This window comes from Argiope bruennichi, chromosome 5 (assembly GCF_947563725.1).
Source record: "Argiope bruennichi chromosome 5, qqArgBrue1.1, whole genome shotgun sequence".
NCBI lineage: Eukaryota > Metazoa > Arthropoda > Arachnida > Araneae > Araneidae > Argiope > Argiope bruennichi.
Genome location: NC_079155.1, coordinates 128,540,534 through 128,566,922, shown reverse-complemented (window position 1 = coordinate 128,566,922; position 26,389 = coordinate 128,540,534). Strand labels below are relative to the sequence as shown.

The 26,389-nt window shown below is 27.3% G+C and overlaps 1 protein-coding gene across 1 annotated transcript; it reads left to right on the top strand.

Moving 5' to 3' along the window:
- The first annotated feature begins 5,084 nt into the window (after positions 1-5,084).
- LOC129968599 (uncharacterized) lies at positions 5,085-26,077 on the top strand. The gene is made up of 7 exons (XM_056082660.1): positions 5,085-5,296; positions 11,464-12,117; positions 14,098-14,253; positions 19,024-19,101; positions 19,193-19,307; positions 24,267-24,355; positions 25,986-26,077. The coding sequence occupies exons 1-7, from the start codon at positions 5,267-5,269 to the stop codon at positions 26,019-26,021; spliced, it is 1,158 nt and encodes a 385-aa protein (XP_055938635.1). The 5' UTR covers positions 5,085-5,266; the 3' UTR covers positions 26,022-26,077.
- Positions 26,078-26,389: the final 312 nt, after the last annotated feature.

The following is a 26,389-nucleotide window of genomic DNA, read 5'->3' as shown; positions in this document are numbered from 1 at the left end:
GAATCGGACAGCTGTTGAATATCAAAATTATCATCGTCTATAAAATTCGTGCCTTGGGTGATAATGCAAAAACAAGATAATAGAAGATAATACCAGAAATCCTATTCTTTTGATTATAAAAATAGCACTAAATTTTCGCAACGTAAGTAAAAAAAGATGTTGTTTAATTCAAAATTTATATATACCCATGTGGATACTCATATATATATATATATATATATAGTATATATACCCATGTGGATACTCATATATATATATATATATAGTATATATACCCATGTGGATACTCATATATATATATATAGTATATATGCCCATTTGGATCATCATAATATGTGTAAATGAAAGAAGTAACAATAAAAGTTCATTAGTAATAAAGTAGAATAATAAAGTTATTAGTAATAAAGTAGAATAATAAAGTAATTAGTAATAAAGTAATAAAGTAATTCATTAATTAATTTTAATAATTTAATCATTTATCATTTTTGAAATCTTGCACACTTGTCTGCTCTCAATCAAAGCAATCTAGTTTAACATTTTCAGAAAATTATCATATGATATTTAATTAAATTATTCCTTATAAATGGTGCTACTTGGTGAGGAGTTTGAGAGAGAAGAAATTATTTCCAGACTCCATTAATTATTGTATTGAATTATGAAAAAATATTAAAATGTTATAAAGAGTTCACATAAAAAAAAACTTTTCTGTACTATTATACTTATAAAAGTACCCTTTAAAAAATTTTTTTAGTATATTTATGAAGCAGTAACTTCAGAAACTATTCTATGATACCAGAAAATAAAAATACATTATAATATCTTGATCCAGAAGATCAAATAAGAGAGTAGTGTAACAAAAAATTCTTTTCCTTGCAGCCTTATATATGTAAAAAAACAACTTGTTCTCATATAGATTAATAATATTTACAAAAATCATATAACATTTTGTGCGTTGATTGCATAAAAACTTCAAAGAACTAAAATAAGAAAGCAGAATTCAAGGCGCTGTCACAAAAAAATATAAATATATTACAACAGAATTTTTATTCTGTAGCTATTAAATGAAGAATAATATTTTAAGAAAAGATCTGAATGAGCATTGAAAATAGTTTGAATTTTATTAAAACAAGAAAAGGCATTTTGCAAATTATGCATAAAACTATATTTTAAAGAATTGTCAAACTTAAGAAAAGTCGGCGTCCTGCCATAGGGGTGGCGTGTCTTCCCTGTGATCTGGGTGTCCTGGTTCGGGCATGGTTCTTCTTCCGTGTTATATCTGTGAGGTGCGTGAATGTGCTCCCCTGAAAAAAAGGGTTTTGTAAACGAATGTGACGCATGAAGTAGCTACTCTTACCCCGAGTTGGCGCTACTGTAAAAACAAGAGAGGCTCAAATCGCTGACAGATAACTGTCAACAGGCTTGTGAAGTGCCATAAGTCACAAAAACAACTTAAGAAAAAAAATTGAACAAGAATTAATTATCAACAAAAATAATCTTTTTAATTTTAAGACTTTGTGAGATGTGCAATAAATTTCCTAAAAGTATGACTAAAAAAGTCGATTTTTTAAAGTTTGCAATAATAAGCATTCTGACTTCTTTAAGGTATTCATTTCTGCTACCAAAATATGTGATATGCTTAATGGGATCAATTCATGTGACGTAAAAGTCACATGTCATGTACATGTTGCGCATGGCATTTAAGTTTCATCCGCGCCGCTCTCGTCGAACAGTCTGCCATTAACGTTCTCCACCGAGTATGAAGCGGATTTTTTGTTTACATTTGAAGTTATAATTTTTGAGTCATTTTGTTTCCTCTTATTATGTGTTAACAGAGGAAATACTGGTGTGCTGATGGATGCATGCTTTAATGCGAAATACAAGAGTGACTGTCATGATAAAATGTTTTTTTATTTTCCTTTCAACAAACCTGACTTGGGTTGATAGCTTTGGTATAGATTTTTTCAAGCCTTCGAAGTCAATGATATGCTCCGATCATTTTGAAGAATTCCTTCAGTTTGTGTCCATTTATTGAATATAGCTGTTCCAGTAATTTGTTAGAAAAACTCTTCGAAGAAAAAGAAATCGGTAAGCGATTTGCCACCAAAAACAATCAAACAAAATCATGAGTGCATTTCTAATTTACTTCATTCACATTTGATGAAATTTCTGATAATTTTGAATATGCTTAGAAGGTTTTAAAATGTTTACATGAGTATTATATTGCATTTTTTTACAAAATCTTATCTAAATTTAATTAACGTAAGTAAACAAACTCCTATTGCAAAAATAACAACTGCTATAATGCTAAACTTAGGTGGAAGTGAATATTACTAGCTTTCTAATTACATTTGCAGATTTGTGATGGATTCAAAGTGAATTTATATCAAACATCTTTTCTATTGTTCAAAATGAAATGTCAATAGTTTATTGTATTTAAACTGAAATTCACTGTTATCATAATATCCTGTTATAACACTGTGCACCTCAGTGATTTCTGTTTTAATAAATAAAGGTCTTTTCATTGAAAATCAATTTCCATATCAGCATTTATTATATAATTTTTATTCCCAACTTCATTGCTACATGCATGTTTCACTTTTTTTTTTTTTTTCTATTTCTTTAACATATCAATTTTGAATTATAAAATTCTGTGAAAGCATAAAAGTGTTTCTTTCAACTCCTCTTTATATCCTATTTAACTTCTCTCTCTATATATATGTATATATATCATGACCTTATTGTTGTTTATTAAATTTACTCTATTATATGTTTTTGTTTTATTTTATGATATTCATTCAATTTAATTTTTATCAATGTAACTTTAGCATTTAAAAAAATTTCATAAATGTTCTGCTTTAAAAGTATACTGTTCAACATTATGTTTTTATTAGTGATAAAAAAAACTGTTCTTTAGTATCTAGGATGTTTCTGTTGAAAAAAATTGATTTCATCATTTACATTGACATTCTTGTCATACTGTGTTTATATTATTTCTAAGTGTCTAGAAAAATAAATGTTGATAAATAGTTAATAGTTTTTTGTTTTTTTTTAGTTTTTTGTATTAGTGAGTACATTGAAACATACATTGGATCATATTTTTTCAAATAATTATCACATATATTTTATATATATATCTCTCTTTCTATATATATATATATATATATATATATATATATATATTTGTAATGTGTAAATAAAAATGATGAAAGCTTGATTTTGTTTGTTTTCCTTTAATGATTTCTACAAATTAAAATGAAATTATTTATTCATAAGTTGCATAGATTTAAAAAAAGGTATCCATACCTTTTATATTTCATAATTTGAAATTGTAAACATAATTTATTCAATATATACTAATTTGAGTTTCATGTTCTTTCTTTTAAGCAAACTGAAAACATCAAATAACTAACTCTCAATATTTATAAAAGTAATTACATAAGAAAAAAAAAATACAATAATTTCATTAGTAAGCTTTAAAATATTAACTTATCTAAGAGTAATAATTATTTTTAAAAAGAACTAACTGGGGGAACTATATTCATAAAATTCAACATTTAATATTTAAATAATATGTAAAAAAGAACATATGTAATTTTTCAAAAACACTGCCATAGTCATTTGTCAAAATGTATCCTTCGGATGAAAAAATGGGGGTGGGGGGATATGGGAAAGGAAAGAATAAAGCGGCACCAGGCGAATTAAAAAGCGATGTTAGTTAATTTTGCATAAAAATAATTCTATTGAAAATATTAATTAAAATTTTAATATAAGAAATAAAAATATATAACTAAGAAAATTTGGAGGAAATAATTCAAAATAATATCTTTAAAAAAAAAAATCAAAAGTTTTTAATAATTGATCGGCTAGCGTAATATTTACAAAACGTAATTATTACAAAACGTTTGTTTGTTTGTTTGAATGAGGGGGATTTAGGGATTTTTAGCTACAAAGGCTGTCATCCCAATTACAAAACGTAAGTAAATATTTACTAAACAATGTCAACAACAATGTAAACAGTGTCAACGTTATCGGCAGACATCACGACATGCGCAGAACGGTTGAAAATTGAACAGAAGCGGTTTGTTTGGTACCTGACACGTGACCATGAATTGACCCCATTTGGTGAGTAGTCTCTCTAGTAAATCATAGCAAATACCATATTCACTTTTATTATTAGTAGAGAATAATAAATAAAAACTGTGCAAAATGAATTATTAGAACAAGAGAAAGTTTTAAATCAGAGTTGGCAAGGGGTTGTCAATGAATGCATATTTTTTTCAAAATGTAGCTTTATTTTCTATCTTTTGCAGCAATTCATGCATTATTACCGTGGGAATGTTGTAACTTACAATCCTTCATTGCATAGTCATGACTCCTACTTAGCTTAAATTACAACTTTTTAGAAATGATTTTCAATAAATTAATAATATTAAATAATAAAAAAAATTGTTATCAGATTTTTGACTCGATGAAAACAATTTTTAACACACAGATTTTAATTAAGAACTGATTTATTTTAATTAAAAAAGTAACTGTAAAATAAATTTCTTACAGTTATTTTTTTACAACGTTTCTTCTTCTTTTTCATGGGGATTTAAATATTTGCGACAAATATCCAAAAAAATTTCTGAGGTGTGAAATTAAAATACGTACACATGTGAAGCAGCATTTACACGAGGCCAAATATTGTCCGTGATAGATGGTCACATGATCTTCCTGAGGTTGGCGTGATCATCTATTACACGTAGTTACCCTCGTGTGAGCGCTGCTTTACGATATTGTGCATATATTTATTATAGATGTCACAGCGCATGCGTGTTCATCGTTTCAGTCCAACCATAACAGGACAAATAAGAAATCAGCCTGACTGGGTAACGATCAGCGACATTTGGTCAATGTCAATAGCATTGTCACTTGTATATGTAATTTTTCATATCACGTAAAGAATAAAATTTCACCAAATATTCATCAATCAGACAAATTTGTTTCACTTTAAAGAAATATAGTAATGCTTGCAATATATAATCATAATAACTTCCACTGTAACCTATAAAGTGATATACAACAAAGCGTCATTGGCGAGAGTCAGATTGGATTGTTCTTATTGGCTATCCATGTGACGTTTAATTTTATTCTGTTGATGATTGGACAGAAAATTATGTGTCCGATTTAAGTGTGTTTGACATTAAAAGCTTTTGCGCATAATTTTGGGCCTTTTTCCTTCGATTAAAGGTTATTAAGAAATTTTTTAACTTATACGGAAGAAATGGAATCGCCTAAGCCGTCCGGTGATGAAGTGAGTTATTTTTCTGATATTTATTAATGCTTTTTAGTTCTATAAATGAAGCTTTGTTGGACATAAATTGGTAAATTCTGTTCCCTCCTCCACAAACATTGTTTATATTTTATAATGATCTAAAGGGGATTTTTCTGAAATATGTAATAAATATTCTGCCCTTTTGCCGAAATTCGAATATTAAACAGATTCCCCTGTTAACACAAAATCCCCAATAATATTATTACGTCATCTTCACGTTATTGTACAGTATTCAGAATATCAAAGAACAGCGTGGAAATATCGAGCAATATCTTGTGCTTATTGGGACCCAGACAAATAATGCAGGATGATAATTTTTAAAAAATGAGGTTTTAAATATATTTAAAAAAGAATTAACTTTCAGTATTTTGATTACCAATAAATCTATAAATATTTTAGTCCTATATACATAAGTATTTAATAATGTTACTTATCATTGTAAAGCCTGAAATTGCAAGAACAATGTTTTTTCATAATTTTCAGGAGGAGGAGGTTTGTTCTGTTTGATTTTGCATATTACTGTAGGCCTACGAAGACGATTGTGTAATAGAGAACACACGAAATTACAAACTGAAAGAAGTAGATTATAAGAGTTTTTTTTTTTCTTTTACTAATCCCTTTAATGTAATTACTATTTATTAAAATGAGCAATAATCCAAGTATATAATTTTATGCCATAAACTTTTGAAATCAAGAAAGATTTACTAAAATGGGTATAAAAACATTCTCTTAGAAAATTTGCAGCTATGGTGTAAACATAGATTGGTGCACTAATAGAAAAGTAATATTTTGTATCCTGTTATGTTTAGCAACAACTGTACTACAAACTTGATGATTAATACTAATGAAATAGTTCGCATTTATGAGTTACAAGAGAAAAAAAAGCAAAGGCATAAAAATGGTAACACAATGTACATCCACAATTATGACATTTTAAAGGAATCTTAGACCTCTAATAATTCTTATGAATGATAATACAGCTAATTAAGCCATTACAGAATTATATGTCAAGAAGATACAAAAAAATTTATATTTGAGACTCAAGCATGAATATATTTAAATGTCAGTAGATTGTCATGGCAAATATTTTTATTTTAGTACATATGGAAGAGAAATTAGAGATGTAATGAATACTGACTTAGCTAAATAACTGAGTTCCCACTTTTTAAAACAATTCTCTTAATTATAAATAAAATATTTCCCATTTTTTCAAAGAATGAAAAAAATGGTGAAAATGTCAAATTAGTGAAATCTGTCCAGTTCTTAAGGTTGAGGGCATTGCCAAACTTCAATTTTTCAGTCTCTCAAAATAGAGAAGAAATATATATATAATATAGTCATTAGTGATGTTTATTTTAAGTATTGATACAGAACAAAAATTTCGAAATTCAGTGTGGGTGGGAAGTTTCATCATAATTCTTTCCCATAAAAAATGTATTGCAAATGATAGGGTTTTTTATGCGAAAAATTATCCAAATAGGTTTAATGGTTTGAGCTGTGGAAATCTCTCGTGGGTTTTCCCTTTTAAAGAACAGACAGGCATTGATTACATTCTTTTAGAAAAATAGAGTGTAGAGGGAATTATTGATGATGTATCTAGAAATCATAACCCTTCATAATAAATTAAAATAAAATTTAAAAAAACAACAGAAGTTGTGGTTATGTAACTGTTTCATTGATTATCCTTATTATTTTAATGTTTAGATACCTTTGCTCAGCTTATTGTGTAAATGTTTTAACTTTTCATTTAAATTTAGGCAATATCTACTCCTAAGAAAGTTTTTTTTTTTTTTTTTTTGCATAAAATGATTTAAGAAATAGGAATCCTTTCTTTCAAAAATCACCCATTCATTATATTCATTTTTGACGATCTACAATAAATTTCATACACATTTTCCTAATATACTGTAAAGAATTTTGATTCATTATATAAAGAAATTGTGTATTATAAAGAGAAATACAGTGAAAAGATGTACAATAACTTTAAAGCTGAATCATATAAAGCATATATCACAATGAGACAAATGAAAAAAGCAGATCAGAGGTAAAAACTAGCTCATTGGAATCTAAAGGCTGCAAGCTAAAGCCATGAAAGAAAACGAACTTTGGATAGAATGCTAAAAAGAAAAAATGAAGTCTTTTCATTGAAAAAGAATAATGAAACTGCTTAAAATTATAAATAAGGAGGGCTTTTTTTTTAATATATATATATATATATATATAACAGTTTTTGTGAAATTAATGAGAGAAACTGAATCAAGATGTGAAATTGCTTGCTAAAATTACTTCATGGATATTATCTTAGCAATTTTGTGTTAAAATTACAAGTAGGAGATTCCATTTGTAGTAACAAATACATAGGAAATTTCTCTCACTTTAGACATTTGGACCAATTCTGCGAATAATTGCAACTTTATAATGGATATTCATCATGATGCCTTCTTAGCACAAAACATTTTCCTAGCTTTCATACAAAAGAAGTTATTCAAGAAAATATGCCTTGAATGGAACTTAAATAAAAATAACCTTGCTCTGAAAAGTGATAGTAGCTACATCAAAAATTACAAATATGTAATCTCAATAATCTTTTCTAAATTTGTTGCATTGAGTGATTATAGAAGCATTATTTTCTCAAAGAATTTTAAATTATCTTGTTGCAATAATTTAAAAGTATTAGTATCCACTTTGATCATTCATGTGTAACTTGTTTTTGATTTCAAATTATCTAGATTAAGAAATTTGGTATTTAAAAGAAAAAAATCATCCAAGATATAGCAACATGATGGAGCAGCACATTTTATATGTTACAGCATTTAAACGAATAAGAAAAATACCAACTGCCTTATACATAGCCAAATATGGAGATAAAAATGATTTAATAATAAGAAATCAGTGGATTCTTGATTTAAAATTTTTGAATTTGTCTAAGTATTCAAAGAAATAAAAATAGTTGGTTCTGTTGTCATACTGATGATTAAAAATCATGATGCATATTTCTTTTTAATCTCTCTTTGATGGGAGGGAAAAGTGCAGAAATGAAATTCTGTACCAGGTATAAAATTTATACAGTATAAAATGTATGAAAAAATACAAAAAGAATGACATAATATAATGCAACAGATAATATAATAATGTACATGAATAATATACTGAAAAAAGCAATTCCTTGTGCTAAACTCGCATAATATCATTAAAAATGGAACAAAATTTAATTAGTAATTATTTTCTTATTTAACATACTTTAGGGAAATTAAGTATAAAGAATGATTTAAAATGTAGATTGGTGGAAACTTGAACATTCAAATGAACAGTATATGTGTGATTTATGTTTCAAACATAAAGGATTCTTTCAGAAAATATGCATCTGATTTTTATTTTTCAACTGTTCCAAGAATTTTTAATTTAAGTTTTATTTTATTAATATTAATTTTGAAATTTATAAAAAAAATTTATTACTTTAAGCAATATGCCTTGAAAATATTATTTATCTATTGTTTATTTTCAGTTAAATCTTTACCTGTAGTTTATTTTTACTTTACTTTTTTACTTACATTTATTTTTACTTATATTTTACTTTTTTGAAATTTTTATAATATTAGTTAATTAAAAATTAAACTACATTTGCATATGTTTTCGATAATATAAGGAAATATTACAGCACAAAAATAAATTTTACATCATCTTAAAATTAAAAAAAAAAAAAATTTCAATTATATCAATTTTTTAAAAAATATAAATCAGGTTTCTATTTATAATAATTTTTTTAAATATTTTAAGTGTATTTTTTAACAATTTATTTAACACAAAATAAAAATAAAATTAAAACTGCATAATCATGTTTATGTGTGCATCATAAAAATTAGTTTTTATCAACATGTTGTCATCACATTGTCAAAACTTAGAAAAGTGTAATTTTCAGCATGTGTCTGTAAGAAATGAAATAAACATGAAACATTTTTTCTAGAAAAATAAGTGGGGGAAAAAAAAGGGGTTATGTGAATTTTTAAAATCTATATTATTAATTCAAGAATTTTATAGATTTTAAGACAAAAAGGGTTAATATATACAGGATATTCAGTCTAAAAGCACCAGATAATTTCTTAACTATATATATATATATATATATATATATATATATATATATATATAATAGGAAAGATGGTTTAATGAAGTAAAGAATATTATTTTATGCAATTTGTGTCAAAAGTTTTCAGATGAATAATGAATTTATATTTTTATGCAGACCCTCTATCCTGCAATTCATATTTAATAAAATATTCTTAAAACACTAACATTTTAAGTAAAAAGTATTGTCCATTCTATTGCAACTAAAACTGAGTGATTAATGAAAATTTAAATTTTACCATCACATGTGATTTTGGATCATTCCATTGGTCATCTTAAAGAAGATATGTCAATCAGAGCCAGGAATTTCCAGAAAGCTGATTAGTCTAATATTATGAAATTATCCAAAAATAAGGATATTCAAAGCTTTATGACTCAATCAGATTTGGTTGCAAACAATAGAAACAACTTTTTAAATTTATTTAAAAGTTGGAGTTGCTAAGAATATTTTACTGAATACAATTTCTTAGGACTAAGGAATTCTGTAAAATTTAGACTCCATATTTTTTTCAGAAATATATTTATTGACTGAAACAAAATAAAATATTTGCATCATTTAAACCCTTTTGAAAGTAAAACTAAAAACTGAATTTTTGATCAACCAGAGAAATTTTCATTTGAATAATTCTTTGAGATATTGCATAAATTATAAAAATGTTGTCTGTAGTAGGCATAAGACTTCAATGCTCAACCATTCTATTTTCTATACTTATATGTATATATTTTTTAATGTTTGGTTTTACTAAGAAAGTTTTTGTTTTAATTGAAATTTAATCCCTTTTGCTTCAATTCTAAAGTTAAATTTTGCAAGATCTTACAAAAATTTGAAAGATACATAGTACAATGTACAAAACAGCATAGGCTTTTATGCTGGTGTGAGTTATAAAATTATCAAAAATAGTAGTTTAAATATATTTTATTTAAGCAACTATTAAGAGATGAAATCGCATTAAATATTTAATTGAAGATTTTAATGAGCATTAATCCTGGTAAACCAGCTGATCATGAAAGGCAGTTAATATAAAAATAAAAGCATTGATTTCAAATCCTTATTTGATCTTGTTTCATTGCTAACTGAATAAAACAGAAATTATTGCAGCAAATTTGCCATATCAATGATCAAAATTAAAATTTGTATGAAGGAAAATTTTAATAGAATGATATATTTGTTACATTTGGATATATATTGAAACCGCCCCTAAATCTTTTTCCCATGTTTTTCAATTATTTTGAATATGTTTGTATAAAATTTCATATGTAGGGATTTCTTATTGAGCAGAATTGGTTAAAAGATGAAAAAATCAGGGGCGGCAATAGAAAAATTAAAAGATAATTTAAAAATGTAGATGACTCTTGTGTGAATATAATTTACTTATTTTTAAAGAAGGCATTCTCCCAGACCGAATATTTTTTTCTTTGAATTCAACTTTTATAGATTACGAGCAATAACAAGTGTCTAGATACCTTTTTGACACATTGTACCTTTAATTTAAAGATTAAAAAAAAACTTTAAAGGTAGGGCTATGTAATGATAAAATTTTTATATTGTTATCTTTGAGTTAAATATATTGTATCACAAAATAATTCAATTCTCACATAGTATATTATGTATAAATGTATATGGGAATAATATTAAGCAATTGAAACCCTTAGCAGTTTTATTACACACTTTTATATAGCTTGACTTGTTTCATGTTTGTAAAGATAAAATTTTATAATCTATTTTTCTTTCTTTCTGATGTGTTAAATATTTCAAGTTTTGGCATTTATTTGATGACAGTCCAACTTTTAAATTTTTTCAGAATTTAATTATTGACTAATTGGCTTAGATAAATTTTTAATCCAATATTTATGGTATTGCCTAATAGTTAATTCTAAAAAGTTGGTTACAAATTTTGTTAAATTTTCATATAGACTAAAAAGTAGAAAATAATTAATGTTTTATTTTTTAATGCATGTGTAAAAACAGGTTTAAAAAAAGTATATTATTCAAATTCATTTCTTTTTCCTTCTCTTTCCAGTTCACTGTGTCTTCTATAAATCCCAACTCTTCAGCAACATGTATACAGCAACCCACAATGCCCATTGTAACTGTCTCTTCGACTATTATACAACAAGCTACTCTACCAGGAGTGTCTGTTTCAGTTATTCCAGCTACTGGTATGCAAGTAACTATGCCAGGAGTATCTACATCATCTTCTGGTATACAACAAATTGCCATACCAGGAGTATCTACATCATCTTCTGGTATACAACAAATTGCCATACCAGGAGTATCTACATCATCTTCTGGTATACAACAAATTGCCATACCAGGAGTATCTACATCATCTTCTGGTATACAACAAATTGCCATACCAGGAGTATCTACATCATCTACTGGTATACAACAAATTGCCATACCAGGAGTATCTACATCTACTGGTATACAACAAATTGCCATACCAGGAGTATCTGTATCAACTACTGATATGCAGCAATCTGCTATATCAGGCATATCTGTTCCAACTTCAGGTCTACAACAAGCTATTATATCTGGGGTACCTACATCATCTAGCAATATGCAACAAGTATCTACTGCTGGCTTATCTTTAGCTGCTACTTGTGGGCAACAAGCTTCTCTAACTGCTATTCCTGTGACAACCACTAATATTCAGAAAACTATTTTGTCCGAGGCAAGTTATTCATTTCTCTGTGTATATTTAAAATTTGTAGGTATTAATGCAGATGTGACTTACCATAAAAGTATTTATTTTCTGCTGCAATTAGGATTTCATTAACATATTCAAAAGAGTTTATATTAATTCTACCAGTGAAATGAAAATTTGCATCAACTAAGTATATTGACTTATTAAATTAGTCTTTTTTTTATCCTATCATTTCCCATTTGTTTTTAAAAAATCTTTTTTATTTTCTAAAATTTGACGTTGATACTTACTTTTTATAGAAGATCTAGTAGAAAGGTAGGTTTTGTGATAGAAAGAGGAAAAGTGGGCTGGTGCATTTTTACTGTGGGTTGGGATCAAATGAGCTTGTTGGAGTTGTCTTATCGTTGGAATTGTCTTATTCTGGAATTTTGTAGAATTCACTTTGATAAAGCTAAGATTAACAAGATTTTTGGGTTCAAAATTTTATTTTTGTCATCTATATCCAGTATAGATTTGAGTTTGATTATAAAATCTTTTTAATACATTTGTATAGAAGACGAACTATCTGAAGACTAATTTTGAGTGCAATTTTCCAAGATCATAATTAATTTCTAATAATTTGACCTAGAAAACTTTTGATTCAAAGATCAAGCCACTGTTCCACTGTTAAATGTTCCTATGTAAAGTCATGTGTGTAAAAATTGCCCTTAGAACAGCCTTTACCATTGTTTGTTAATTACATGATTTTTTTAGTCCCACTTTTTTCTTTTTTTTTTTTTTTTTTTCTTTTTACCTTGGTAAGCAAGCAGGATTTTTTATTACAAGATTTGTACATTAGCCTGGTGAATTGTATGGTAGTCAAATCAGTTACAAAAAGAAAAGTCGGTGATCAGTTATTCAGTACTTCTGATGTAAAAACTTAAATATTGATACAAAGAGGGATTTTGCACCTTATTCTGCCTGGACAGGGCTTCTAAATGCAATCGAAATCTAAGTGTTTGCAATAATCTCAATCTTGTAGAGAAGATGTTATATAGCAAATAACTATTTACTCTTTTGTTTATTTGGTTGGCGAAAAGCATGGGAAGCTTGTTTGAGTAGATTCTTCTTTTCCTCTCTCGTGCATGTATATTCTGGGATCCTTTCTTCTACTTACAAAGAAATCTCTTACCACTATACAAGCTGGCAACTTGTCAAATCCATCACTGATGATATCTTCCAAATATCAAGCAAAATGAAAAATATTATATAATTTTATGTATGTGCCAAAAATAGTTAATAGTAAGTGTTAATTTTATCTTAATCATTAAATGGCAAGATAAAAGAATGTGTGTGTGTGAGAAAGAGAGACAAACATGCAGAGATAAGGTTTATAAAACATAAGATAAGAAATAAGATTAGTTTTTATTTCATTAAAAATGATTTGATACAACTGTATTGATATAAATAATTTATATTTCTGCTCCAATAAAAAGAAAGATTGATGTTATATTTTAAGTAGATTAATATGTTTTAAAAACCATCTCATTTCAACACTTTCTTATAATTGCAGTTAAAAAATTCCTTTAATAAGTGACATTTATTTGATAAACATTTTTTTCATTATTATTGTTGGCTTTGTTTAGATTGAAAATATTTTATGTATGTGCATTTCACTACAAATGTATTTTCCATTTAAATGAGAACATTTACATCAATTTTTTAAAAGCATAAATGGCTAAAGGGTTCCCTCATAAATCTTTAATAATTTTAAAGAATGGTGCAAATTTAAGTATTTCAAATAACATTCAGAAAAGAAACCAAATGATTTAAATTATTTGTAATACTTTCATTGAATTATATTGCAATATAAAAGGTAATGTTATGTTCTACATATGGAAATAATGCTTTTAATGAATAAAAAAAACTAACTATTTAATATTTTGTTGTAAAATTTGTAAAAAAAAGAGGGGGGACGTTTGCTTTTTTGTAATTTTATTTATATAAATTTTCTTTAAAAAAATTTAGATAAATAATCAAGTACCTCCAAAGGAGATTCTATCTGCCAAACCTTCACTTCTCTCTATTAGTGGTACTGTGCCTGTAATTGAAACTTCCCATAATTCTGCCAGTGCTGGATTGAATGTGAACATGTTGCCTCCAGATAATACTCAAGTGCATCAGGTAAATTTTGATTCACTTCAATCAACCTATAGCTTTTTTTTTGGGGGGGGGGATATTTATATTTCACTTGGTGGTAAATTCTATTTCTCAGGGTAAAAATAAAATTTATTGCAAAATAGAATTCTTTTTTATTTTTGGATTATGATTACATTAATAATTTAACTGTAAAAATTATTTAATGTAATGAACTTCATAAGTATTTATAATTTGTGTATTACCATAGAAAAAAAAGTGTTATGTAAAAAAAAAGAGCAAACTTATCATAAATTAAATTTAGAATAATCGTAATATTGAAACTCTGTTGCAATTTCCTTTATTTTATACTTTTACATTTAGAATGTGAAAGCTCTTTTTTCATAAAATTATGTACAAATTAGCATTTAATCTTCCTTATTTATATATGTCAGTTTTTAGTAAGAAGTACATGTTGAACCATAATTTGGAAATCATAAAGCATCTCAAAACAGCTTAGTCTAATTAAAATATTTATCCATTCATTTGATAGTTTTAGCACTAAAAAATTCTAAGCAAAAATTTGCATTCATTCTTTTTTTTTAAAGTTAAATAATTTCTTACTTGACAGAAACAAATCTAATTACTTGTTTGATAGTATTTTATTCTTTTCATATTATTGCAATTGAGGGAAGCAAGGGGGAAATTGTAAGTGTTCTGAATTTTTATAAATTGGATTAAAAAATGTGGTCACAGGATAATTTCAATTTCTTTAAAATTGAAGGAAAGGCTAAATATACTCATGCCTGAATACTTTTAAAGAGATTAAAAGTATTAAATAATTCCTGAACTGCTTCAGGAATATATATAGAGTAGAATAGGGGGTACTTAAGGAGTTATACCTTATAAATGAATATACCTTTACAAAATCTGTATAATTATACTTCTTTAGAATGGAATAAATTGATGTTGAGCAAAAAAATCTGTAGATTTGATTCCTTAACTATCACAAGTATGCATATATGCCCTCAAAATCTGTGCATTAATTACCAAATCTATATATACAAATACTGGATTGCTGTATTCTCTCTGTAATTAGTTTAAAATTGCATAGCAACACTCCTAGGTAGTGACTTGAAAGTTGTCCACCCCCCCCTCCCCCCCCCACACACAATCCTTCTATTATCTCTACCAGCCTCAACAGCTTTTTTTCCCCCAAATATTTTTAATCAATTTTTTTTAATAATATTAATAGCTTTTTGACGTGTGCTACTTTATTTTATTTATTTATTTTTATTCCTATTAGGAATAAAAAAATCCTCCAAGATCAAAAGGAATGATATCCAAGGCCATTTGATGTTGTCAAATCAGATAAACCATCAATGCTTTTATGGGCATACTTCTTTTATACTACTAACAGTAGAGTAATTGCATGATTTAAAATATATCTTGAAAGTCTTTTAATAAGTTTTTTCAAATGAAACTTCCATTTAATAAACATTTAATTAATCAATATAATTTTGTTTCAATGCTGGTGAAAAATAATCAGTGATTTCTGGTAATATTTTATGTTTATATTGGTATAAAATTGAACACTTACTTAATTTATATCCAACTTAATTTCTTTCAATAGATCCCCCCCCCCAATATATAAATTTTGTCTAGCTCAATACTAGATAACAAATAGAGATAAATTGTTTTTTCTTTCTGTATGCAAATACAAACGTTCTTTTAATATGCTATTATTTAGAAAAGAAATTAAATTAATGCTTCTTCTTTTCTTTTTTCATTTCTTAACACCATATTCCCTTATAAATAGCACATGAATGCTAGTCCTGCTTGTATGCTTGATCTCGTATCTTGAATATATAATCTGGGAACACACAGGGAAAATTTTTGTCCAGATTTGAGTGGTAACCCTGTAAAAATGAGTGGGAGTAGTCTTCTCAAAAATTTTTCACATCCTCTCAAACATCTTTCTTTCTACATAAAATAGGCCGTGTTCGCCACAAAGGCTCAGATTTTTATTTTTAGTGTCTCGGTATAGTTAAAAAAAATCAGAATTTGTTTCATTCCATGCAAATTAGCAAACAATAGTTACGAAATTTCGATATTTAGTATGAATATCGATATTTAGTTCATGTTTGGCACAATCACATATTATTTGTAACGCACAGGCGCGTAATGTGGCAGTCAATGTTTTAAGTTATTGCGTTTTTAGTTGTTGCGTATGTGGTCCAAGGTTTATGAATCTCAAATTGCCTTTTCAATTATTTATTCTTAAAAGTTATTTGAAAACTGTATACATTAAATTTACTTTCAGAGGTAATTATTAGGTTCAAGTTCGGGCCGTTGCCTTACGCAAGGCAAGCAAGGCTTGCATCGAATATAAGACGCTGCTCAAATGGGCCATTTTGGGAAGAAGAAATCACAGACTGGCTCCACATTTGATGTGGATCAGCGTTTTAGATCTGGCACTTTACAGAATGTGAAGTCGTCTTAGAAAATGTAGTCTTGCGTTCATATGAATTCGGATATCCGACCAGACAAACTTTCTCTGAATGGATTTCGGTCAAAATTTGATAGTAATATCTGTACCAAATAATAGTACCAAATATCTGTATATCTGTACCAAATTTGATAGTAATATCTGTACCGTGTAAATATTATGTACCAAATTTCATCTATCTGAGAACACGATTCTAGCAATTACCGTGTTCCCAGAGAGATAGAACGGCAGATACAATTTCAAAAAATGTGCTTTTCGGATTCAGGGAGGTCTGAAACGTGAATTGTTGCCACAATCTCAGGTTCGAATTTTTTGACGATAACAATATTTTACATACCTCGTATATAAAGAAAGAAAAAAATTACAATATTTGTTTATTTGAAAATTTTGATCCATTAGAAAATTATTGATCTCTGACTTAAAGATAAAATGTATACAATCACTAAATCCGCTGGAAAAAAAAAAAAACTCAGATAAAATAGTAATGAAAAAAATTCTATAAATTAATTTTTTTCTTTGAAATACTGATAACTTAGTCTTTATTTTCTTTTTATCAAACACGTAGAAGTATTTCTTGCTTTGAAAACAGAAATAATAGTTCCTATTTATTTGCCTCGAATTTCAGAAGATTACCAATCTTTGTGAATTTGGAGGGCATGAGATTTCATTTTCATGTACCAGGAAAAGGCCGGAGATACACTATGGAGTTAATTGATATATTATCTTCCCTTTTTAAAAACAACCAAGTGTATGTCTCCTATACCTGCAATATGTGAATATGTGAAAAGCTTTTTAGCGACCTTTCCCTTTCACAGATAGAGTTTTTGGTCATCAAATCTCTGAAACATAGCTCAAGATGATTACTAGGTTGTTAAAAAGTCTATTCTCACACCTTCCGAATTCTATTATCATACCATTCGAATTTTTAAGACTAGAGAATAAGAATTTTAAAAACTTATTTATCTCCTAAATGCAGTTAATTGACTACTGAATGTTTGTCACTGGCGATATTATCCTTGAAGCTTGCTTTGACTGTCCCATCGCAGCTATATCACTTCTCATTATTAAATTGGTAACATCAGCGGAGAATTTTAAGAATTTATTAAAGGCCCCGTCCTCAACGAAAGTTAATATTATTAAAAGATGTCGTTTAGTAAATTTAAAAATATATATATATACTTTAAAGTATCCCTACTTCATAAAAAGCTAAAATAAACTAAAAATCATTGTCGTTGTGGATTGCTTTTTCCGATTATGCGAGATCTTCTGGAAGTGGGATTCCATTAAAATCTTGATTAAACCATAAATTCGAAAACGAAAAGGTCAACTATAGACATGAAGATCATTCGTTTGAAATATATTTCAGCATTACTTGCTTGAATAGTTTGTTTAATTGCTATTTAGTTTAGTTTCTTTAGAAGCTTTGATTTCACTGTTAACATCAGGGACTGTTACAGAATTCTTTTAAAATTCTAAAACTGAATTTCTTCTTAGTATTTTTAGACCTCAATTCATTGACGTTAAGTAGCTCAATGCTGAAAAAACATTCAGCTTAGGACTTAGTCGTCTTTCATTTAGTACCAAAGAAAGGAATGAGGAGTGAACAATGTCTCCTCTTCTTTCCTACATGCATGCTGTCATTGATGCTGTAAAATTTGTTTAATAGTATTCATCTCATCAATTTAGGTCATGTCAGAAATGGATAGCATAAGGAAAATGCCATGCTTCGCAGCTCATCTTTTGGGCATATTCCTTTTAATTTTTTTCTGTATTGTTCGAATCAGAAATAACTTTCTATAAAGTATTCGACCGATTATCTGAAGCACATAGAAAAATACGTCATAAACAATTCTAGTTTGCTTTTATAATAGAAGATAATTTGCATGTTTTTGAAATCAGAGATTGAAGCAATGAATATTTATAACCGAAGTTCAGTATAAGAAACTGCACACGTCTTACGAATTCGTCAGCAATCGCTGCCGTTTCTGAGGGAAATCTATTAATATATTGAAATTTCTTTTCGGAAAAATTCAAATGGGAAAAGTTTTTAAAAATATTCAATAGATAGCATTCCGGACAGTATATAATTTAAGAATAAATAATATAATTGGATCTCTTGGATAAATCAAATTTTCATGATGATTCTGTCAATTTCAGATTAGTCAAATTACATTATATTGCCAAATCTGTAAAATAATAAAAAAAAAATTGTATGAAATTGTTTTAACTTTCAAAAGTAATTATTAAGTTAGTAATACACGTGATTCTTTAGACTACTATGTTTTTAAAGAAGTGAAATTTCATTTTAGGTTCTCAGTAAGCAACGTCTGCAAGACCTTATACGAGAAGTGGATTCTAATGTCCAAACTGATGATGAAACTGACGAGGTTGGGTCATATTTTAAGAACTATTGCTATAGTGTTCTTTTTATTTTAATAGATGCCGAAGTTTACTTTTTTTTTTTTTTTTTTTTTGCAGTTACTGTTACAGTTAGCTGATGAATTTATTGAAGATGTCATATCAACATCTTGTAGTCTAGCGAAGCATCGCAAGTCTTCCATTTTAGAAGTAAAGGATGTTCAGTTTGCTCTAGGTAAAGAATTTAAGTAAATTAGGAGATTCTCTATTATCAAAAAATAATTTATTCAATATATAAGGCTAAATTAGGTGTGATTTTATAAAAATTCTTCTTCTAAAATTTGCCATATATTTACAAATTATAACAGGGAATATTTTCAATTTGTTATTAAAAACAATTATTCCCCTGTTACATATTGAAAACTTAAAATTTTTTCCATACATGCACAATATGTTAATTCAGACCTAATTTTTCTAAAATATGTACATTATATTAATGATTCAAAATTTGACTATTTTTGTCATCAGGAATGTCCACTTCCCTTAAAGCATAATTTTGTTCTTTAAACTACAAAGGCTTGAGCTTCCCTACTGTTAGATTTGTTTTATATGATATAGTTAAGAATGAAAACTTTATGACTTAGTCATATGTTGAGTATTAATTCTCTTCTTTAATTAATCGTGTAGGCATTTCATATTTTATTAATTTTTTTATTTTGATAAAATTGAATATAAACAATTTCAAACTAAACAAAGTATCAATAAAATGATTTGTCTTTTTGTGGACCATTCCAGGATAAATCAACACAATTATAAAACAAAATTTAGTTAACCACTTCAGGTTTTCATGAAATTTTACATAAGTGTACTTATTCTTGTTGATTTAGTGAAATTCCAAATTTTATTAATGTGTCATGTCGTTTTTGATTTACAGCTGTGCAACTTTTTTTTTAAATTTGGCAAAGAATTGTCATCATAAACTTTTGGAATTGCTTTTAAAATTTCTTAATTGAGATGAAGAGCTGGGAGATTACTGTATTTTTTCATCATATTTCTTGGGGTATACAACATATTATAGATTAATTTACAAATAAGTTTGTCAAAATCTAAATAAAAATTTCAATTAAAATTTCTTTAAAAAAATACAAATTTTAAAATTTTTAATTTAATTATCTTGATCAGCTGGCAAAATAAACTGGCCAATAAACTAGGGATGATGATGTTAAAGCAGTTTAAAGCTTGTGTTTCTCTCTGTATTTAGACAAATAATCAAGAATGCAAAACTTCACATTTCTATAAAAATAAAAGTGAACACCAACTTGAAAAAAGAATATAATAATGAGTCTAAAACAATGATTCTTATAGAATTGCTATCCTGCAACAATACTTATTACATCATATTTTAAAACCTTTATATTTCAGTCAAAATGCTCATACTTTTTAACTTTATAAAGTTTAATAAAATATTATTAATAGAATTTTAATAATTAAAGATGTTGCTTCAAATTAGTATGATCTGTAAAATATATAGAACAAGTGCAAAAATATTTTGACATCTAGATTGCTATGTCATCCAAACCAGATATTTATTTTCAGTTTATTTTTCCACCCGATGCAAAACTAAGAAAGATTTTTTGAACTTCTACTTTAGTGAAGAAGGTTTTAAAGAGAATTTTTTTTTTTTCCCCTCCAGCTACAGCAACACAAAGGAAAGCTATAAGATAGAGTTTAGAGAGCCCATACTAAATTGCAAAGACATTATTAAAATCAAGTCCAAATCCCACAACAACTTCTTGAATGGACAATTGAAAATATTACTAAAATAGTTTTTGCCTATTCAGCCTAGGCAATCAGAATTGTTCTTGAAACATTATTTTGATGAAGCATTGACTACCTAAGGAGTACAATAACATCATGTATTCATTCCAATAAGTACATCAAAATTATTGGGGAAATACTTTTTAGAGGATTTCCAAGGTTAGGAAAAGGAGATAACAAAATATCCAGAGAAACTTTAAGAAGACATATCAGATTACATATGGATGTTAAAAAAAACTGGTGGCTCGGATATATTTTACAGAAAAATGAAAAACATAATGAATTTAAAATCACTTTTCTTCATTTATCTGAGCTATCTACATTATTCTCATATCCAAGAAAATATGATATTCTATAGATGCCAGAAATTCTAACAAAAATATTCTAACATTCTAATAAAAGTAAATCCTGTCGTTTCTTGAAGTTGTTCTATTTAAAAATGATATATGCTAATTAAATGTGGGGTTTTCAAACATCAGTTGATAAACATATCCTACTACTGATAAAAAGTTTTTCTTTAAGTTTACTACTGCATTTTTCTTCTGATTTGAGATCATATTTATTTTCACAAAAGTATAAAACAGCATTCTTGTGCTCTTTAGCTGTATACTAGGTATTAATTAAAGATAAGCCCCAATTTAAATTATTTTAACTCATCATCCCAAATTTATATCTTACCCAGTAATTTGCAATAAATTAACAATTCATGGAATTAATAATTTAAAATATACATTTTTTGAAAAAAAAAACTGAAATTTTAGATTTTGACAAAAAAAGTTTTCCACATCAATATGTTCTGTAACAAAAGAAAGGTTATGAAAAATCCTTTAGTTGACACATCTGCCAGTTTTTTGTCACTATCAGGATAGCTCCTAGAGCAATTCAAAAAATTTCCAATACAAATTTTTGAAAATTGCATATTTTTAAATCTGTCTGATTAATATACTTGTATCAAATTTTATGAAAATACAAGATGATGAAGTTTGTAGAATGTGTTGCAGTGGTCTGGAATGGCTCCAATATGAAAGCATTGGGAAATATTTACAATGAAACATTTGCAATTGCCTGGCACTGTCAAAAAGATTTCTCGTTTCTGCTATGGAAAAGAATTTTATTATTTTTTTTTTTTCACTTTAGAGACAGTTACGAACATTGCAATACATATTATACATTATAATCTATAAATAATATTAAAAATAGCTTAAAAATTTTATTTTCACGTCTGGTTTGTTTAGACCTATTTTTGTTTCTATCTATTCATTTAGATCTGCATCTTCTGAAAAATGAATATTATTTTTAATTATTTTAATTGAATATTTTGTGCATTTGTAATACAATTAATTTGTAATGAGTATTTATGAAGGAATTTAAGTACAACACAATGCACTCTTTATTATTATTATTATTATTTACTAACCGGCAGAGTTGATTTTTTTTTTAAAGGCAGAAATTAAGGATTTACTTTCAATATCCAATTTTCCTTTTTTTCTCTAAATTAAGAAGATGACAAAGATGACTTATGCAAAATTTGAATTAGATAAACGGCTAAACTATGATTTGTTAAACTATTTCCAAATGAAAGAAAAAAAATATTTGATTTTGTTTTCTCCCTTCTCATCTAAATTTATATGCAGTAGCAACAATTCTTTTTAATGTTACTTGAGTAACTTTCAATTAAAATATTAATTTTTGCTCAGTTTAGGAACGTTCTGATGAAATAAAGATGGATTAAAACAAAGCTAATCACAAATTGACAAAAAAAAAAAAAAAACTTCATTTCTCACACATGCAATATCACCAATTTAATTAATTAAGCTTAACATCAATATAAGATACATGAATACAACTTTGTATATTTTAATAATTTAAATGTAAAGGAATACAGGTTCTTTTTTAAATCGAGTTTCTAATTTTGAAGAAGAAGAAAAAAATCATATTTAGCAATTAAAACTGGAGGAAATATATAATAATTTTTTTAATGAATTATTATTTTTTTTAATTTCAACAATATATATTTCCTACTTTTAAACTAAGTTTAAACTCTCAATTTCAGTGCTTCTTAAATTGTAATTCACAATACCATTCTGGTTCGCTAAATCTTTCACATGGCCTTTCAGTTTCATCAAAATTTGCGAACAAATTTAGAACAGAAATTAATCCTGAATTTTTAAAAAAATAATTAAAAAAAATACTGGTTTGATAAAATATTATATGATATACTCAAATGAAAGTGGGATTTTAGTTATAATGCCATTATTCTAAATGAAAGAACTTTGGGATATCTCTGGCAGAAGAAATCTTATGTAAAGTAGCTGTTGATGAAGAGTTGCAATAGAAGTGAGAAAATAAGAATTTTTATTCCTCACTCAGCTGTCTAATTTTTGTTGATAAAACTTACTGACAATCAAATTTTTATGTGATTGAATGTGTCATGAAGTGCAGTTTTACACTATTATCTCCACGTGATTTACTTGTTTGTAGCATATCAAGATTAAAATTGGAATACTATTGGAACAGTGCTCTATGTAGCTTATATTTATTTACATATATATGCTGCATTCAACTGTAAAGTCAATTCTACTAATCAGTAAAAAATGAATTATCTCAAAATGAACCTATTTAAAAGCATGAGGTTACATGTTTATATATATATATATATATATATATATAAATAATGTCTCTTTTAATGACATGCATGCTATCACTAACCATTTTATACCAGATTTCTTCTGGCATACTCAGACTATGCGATAGAGAAATCTCAAGGGTTTATCACTTAGAAGCTGCTAGAATCGTAATCCATTTTTTTGTCAGATTATCTTGTATTTTAATTGAATTTTCTTTTAATTGCCATTAATTAATTAATCATTTGAAAACCACTTCTTAGTTTTGGTATCACAATTGAATTTTTCTGCTGGATATGAAAATTTTTATATACAGAAAGGCATTGTGAGTATAAAAGAATTTAAGACTTCATTTATATCAAATTAACTAGGCAAGATAATTCTTTTAAGCAAATCTAATTCCAAACATGAATAAATTATTTCTATTGTTCAAAACCAGAATCTACATTTAAATTTTGTGGATCTAATTTTTTATAGATTTAAATTTTCATTTGAGTTGTTTTGAATTTATTGCTTTCTATTGAATTGCTGTTTATTTTCTCAAAATTATGTTGAAGTATTGTTTAACAAATTTAGCAAATGGAATATTTGCTTATAGTTGAAATTGAAAATGTTTAAATCCCCAATTTAAATTTCTAATTTTCTTCAAACTTTATTTTATTCTTTTTTACAGTAAAATATGCTGATTAATTCATTTTTTTTAAGATGTGTATATATCTTAAGTCTAATGTATACTTTCTACCCTTAATTAGAAAAAGATTGGAACATGTGGATTCCAGGATTTGGCTGTGAAGAGCCAAGACCATACAAAAAAGCTTTCACAACTGAAGCCCACAAGCAGGTAAGTTTCTTTCATTTTAGTTAACAAGTTCTTTTCGGTAATTCCTCTGAGGGTTTCATCTTCCTTTGATGGAGGGGAGTGTTCCAATATCAAGGTTCCCTGAGTCTCCCCCCCTTAAGTTTATTTTTTCTCTTTGTTTTTGGTCTTCTGTTGTTTTCTTCCATATCTTTCAAGCAAACGATGGAGCTCTCCTTGAAGTTGTTGCTGCTCTGTTTGCTAATGTGTGTTTCCGATCACCACATGTTCATCGGATGTGGTGGCCCTTTGGCAGGTCATGTCCTGTGGTCTCTGTTGCATCAATTAGAATCCAGCCAGTCAAGTGATTAGTCTGCTAGTTATTAAGCAAAGAGGTAACTAACTTAGTGGATGGCCAGTGTTCCCCAACGTGACTCCAATCGTATAGGTTTCAGGGCCACATGGCCACCTCCAAGCGTATAAGTTTCATGGCCACAGGTTCAGAATATTCCACTAAGTATTTGCTAAATATTTTTAATTTGAAGTTTATATAAGTAAATGGAAAATAAATCATCATGCTTGGTACTTTGTATTTTATTGCTTATTCTATTATTAATTAACAAGTGCTAAAATGATTAATCATTAAAATATATTATTTCAAATATTTTATGCTTGCATCGAGTCAATCATTTATAAATGGTGGTCAGTGGCCTTTAGGCATTCCATAGGTTCATTAAAGTTAGGCAAGAAAGCTCAGATTTGTATTTATGAGTCGCTGTAGAGTAGAAAAGTTGCAACTTTGCATATTTAAAAAAAATAAAAGAAAAATTATTTAAATCTGATATTAACTTCCAATCACTCAAAGCCTCTGAATATTCTAAATTCGAAGATTTTTTTAAGTTTCGCTCCTTTAATTGTTTTTAATGTTACAATGTAAAAAAAAAGTTGCAATGGATACTGAGGTAATAAAACAACATCAAAGTATTTTTAAAAGAAACAATATCTTTAGTTCAATAGTAGCTTGCATAGTTGGTCTGAATTCACTGCCCAGGTGGCAATTCTATGGGAGATTCCCGTCTGTTCATGCGCGTATCCTGATATGGATTCTGCTTGGACTGATCTTAAGAAGTGCGATACCCAAATGGAAACAATTTTTGATAGTACCTGTTTCCAATCTACTTTCATTCAAAATATAAAATAATTTAATGAAAAAATACTTATATTTACATGATTGAAATTGAAAAGCAGTTCATCCAGTCTTTCTGCAAAAATTCGATTTTTAAAAAATGAATCCGACAATAATCGGATCAATGCAGGGAATTTAAAAAAGAATCCTAGAACAGCTAATTATTTTGTGTGAAACATTTATGAGTTGTATGGGAAATAGTAAAATTCAAATTATAAGGATGAAGGTAAATTGATATAAAGATATTTTGAATATGATGATTTTCTAAATTATCATAAAACAGAGTGTGCATTTCATTTGCTTGATATCGTAAATATGCTGTTCAATGATGTATGCAAGTACATAAAAATAACTTTTAATTTGTTTGTTCATTTTTATTTGTCTATTTTAGGTTGTGCACTTTAAAAGCCTTATTAATATTCTTTTAACAATCAAAGATGTTTTCCCACAGAATTTTTAGTCTTCATACTTGTTTTCTTTTCTTTTCAGAGGATGGCCTTGATTCGAAAAACATTGAGAAAATGAAGCAACAATTTCTGATTTGTAAATATGTGTATAATCAATCTAAATAAAATTATCTGCTCAACTGGAAGTGTTCTCTCTGACTCACTAATAATCTTCTCACCCAAAATGTTTCTCTCGCTTCTAAAAGGCTGTATCCCCCCCCCATTTCTTTCTAGTGAAATATTTTTGGAAACGGGATTGATTAAATAAAGGAACATGTAGGTTTTTATTTCATCGAAGAATTTCGCGAGAACTACTATTTACTTTCTTTTCTGCGCAAGTGTTTGGTGCATTATTACTTCATAATAATAATAATTTGTAGACACTAACAACCATAGTACAAGACTTTGTGTGCTTCGAAATGATTTCTGAAAGCAGACGATATCGGA